Source organism: Miscanthus floridulus, chromosome 13, assembly GCF_019320115.1.
Source record: "Miscanthus floridulus cultivar M001 chromosome 13, ASM1932011v1, whole genome shotgun sequence".
Taxonomy (NCBI): domain Eukaryota; kingdom Viridiplantae; phylum Streptophyta; class Magnoliopsida; order Poales; family Poaceae; genus Miscanthus; species Miscanthus floridulus.
This window is the reverse complement of record NC_089592.1, coordinates 73,180,593-73,183,285: the sequence shown is the minus strand read 5'-3', so window position 1 is coordinate 73,183,285 and position 2,693 is coordinate 73,180,593. Positions and strand designations below refer to the sequence as shown.

General features: G+C 46.4%; 1 protein-coding gene across 1 annotated transcript; it reads left to right on the top strand.

Annotated features, from left to right (window-relative positions):
- Positions 1-1,591: 1,591 nt before the first annotated feature.
- Positions 1,592-2,302, top strand: LOC136500021 (uncharacterized). Its single transcript, XM_066495467.1, has one exon. The coding sequence runs from the start codon at positions 1,592-1,594 to the stop codon at positions 2,300-2,302; it is 711 nt and encodes a 236-aa protein (XP_066351564.1).
- The last annotated feature ends 391 nt before the right edge of the window (positions 2,303-2,693 follow it).

The window sequence follows — 2,693 nt, the reverse complement described above, 5'->3', positions numbered from 1 at the left end:
GTTTCCAAATGTGTCCAGCCCATTGAATCTACATTATGACAACAATGGGGCAATTGTGCAGGCTAAGGAGCCAAGGAATCACCAAAAGAGCAAACATGTACTACAGAAATCTCACCTCATTCAAGAGTTCGTTAGACGAGATGAGATCAAGATGTGCAAGATACACATAGATTTGAATGTTGTAGATCCTTTGACAAAGGCTCTTCCACAGCCTAAGCATGAGGCACACATAAGAGCTATGGGTATTAGATATCTTCGAGATTAACTCTAGTGCAAGTGAGAGATTGTTAGGAGTATGCCCTAGAGATAATCATAGAGATGATTATATTGCCTTGTATCCATGATATATTATGAGTTCATTGAATTTCCATTAAAGACAAACTGTATCGATTAGCAATTATGTGAATTGTTTGTGAAACTCTTTTACTTGAATGGTTATTCTAATGTTGTCCCTGGTCAGAGTTCGTGTGTAGACACACATGAATAATGGATTAGCACATTATTAGTTGATGACTATGTTTCACAAGTCATAGACATGGAGATGTCAAACTAATAATGTGGGCACATGTATGACATGGGGCTAGACTAACCCAACGTGAGATGTTGTTATTATCTCTATTCACATCATGTACGTTATGTCCTTAGACCTGAGATTGTTGTATGTATTCAAGATGTGAAACGACATACTCAGGGATTATCAAATGCTACTCCGTAACAGGGTAGTTATAAAAGGTGGTTTTCGGGTTTGTCAGGAAACATGATATGAGACATAGACAATCAAGATGGAATTTGCCCCTCTCTATATATGAGAGAGATATCACTGGATCACTCTAATGATTAGATCAAGAAATGCATGGCCATGCTTGGGTTAGGTGTTAACCTATGAGTTGGATCAAATATCATGAGGCAAGGGAATAACAAGTATGTGGTTTTATGGTGGTTCGTCTGATATGATCTTTGCGTACGCATAGGAGTTGACATGCCTTGCTAGAGGCCGCTATCAACTAATGGTCGAGTAGGAGTACTCGAGCCATGTCTATGTGTGTGTGAACCTATAGGGTCACACGCTTAAGGGGCTGGAAGCCTAGTTTGGATTGGATCTAAATTAGACAAGGCTTACGGTTACTAATGGGCCTCCAACTCAGGATCTCATTAGGGACGCCTATAAATATGTGGGGTGGGGCAACAGGGCAAATTAATCCATGCCTTTTAGCAGCCATAGCCGCCCATCCTACGCCCATACTTGTTGCTCCTCGTGGACCTAGCAGTCTGGAGGCGCAACGCTTCCTCCCTGTACGTGTGGATATCTCAGAGGTGCTACATCTAGAGCACAAGGACGAACTGCACAAAGGGGACGGACGGACAGACGACCTCACAACTGCATGGCACTGCTATGACATGTTCGACTACATCGAGTCGCTTCCGCTGCACCTACGCGTCTAGTGGTAATCCCATGATCTATAACTAGCAGTAGATCCTGGTTTATGAGGTCGAAATTTTTGTTTTCCGGCTAGCATAGCATCCTCATAACCCTTCAATCTACTCCAAGCGCTAGCATAAGGTGCGCTATAGAGAGGCATGCACCGCCAAAATGCCCATCCCCTCTTTCCTTAGTTGGTTAGAATCTTCGATCACTTTTGATCAGAGGGACCATCCTTCCCACATCGCCAGACCAAGCCGTTGCCCGCTCGTAATCGACCCTATTGACTTCAAGAAGAGCCTCACTAAGGTACTGATGGACAGAGGTAGCGGCCTCAACATTCTCTACGTCGACACCCTCGACGCCATGCGCATCCCCTGGTTGGAGCTCTGCCTAGTGAGCTCTCCCTTCCACGACGTGATCCTAGGGATGCAGTCATACTCGCTCGGGCAGATCGACCTGCATGTCACATTTGGCTACCGAGCCAACTTCTGCTTGGAGGTCCTCACCTTTGAGGTGGTGGACTTCCGAGTGTCCTGCCACACCATCTTGGGGCGACCATGCTATGCCAAGTTCATCGCGATCCCTAACTACACCTACCTCAAGTTGAAGATGCCGGGACCAAACATCATCATCACTGTGGGTAGCACCTTTTCGCATGCCTACATGTGCGATCATGAGCATTATGAGCTTGCCACTGCCGTCATCAATTCAGCCGAGCTCCCTCAGCTCAGAAATTCATTGACTTCAGCAGTCCTAGACTACCACAAGCCAACCTCCTCGACTGCCTTTCACCCAATCGAGGAAACTAAGGCGGTGAGGATTGACCCCACCAACCCAACCAAGACAGTGTGGATTGGGGCCAAGCTCCTGGCCAAATAGGAATGCGAGCTCGCCAACTTTCTATGCGTCAATCATGATGTCTTGGCATGGAAACCTTCTAACATGCCGAGCGTACCACGGGAGGTCGCCGAGCATGCGTTACGCCTCATCCTAGGCTCAAAACCCACCAAGCAACACCTGTGTCACTTTGACGACGAGAAGTGTAGGGCCATAGGCGAGGAGATCGCCAAACTCCTGATAGCTAGATTCATCAGGGAGGTATACCACTTTGATTGGCTTGCCAACCCTATTCTTGTTAAAAAGAAGACTGGGAAGTGGAGGATGTGCATTGATTATACTGGCCTCAACAAAGCATGTCCGAAGGACCATTTTCCTTTGCCACGAATAGACCAGATAGTTGAATCCACCTTAGTATGCGAAATCCTCTCAT

What these genes read in the sequence shown, in the direction of transcription:
- LOC136500021 (XM_066495467.1), top strand. Translation starts at nt 1,592, where the DNA reads ATGCCCATCCCCTCTTTCCTTAGTTGGTTAGAATCTTCGATCACTTTT.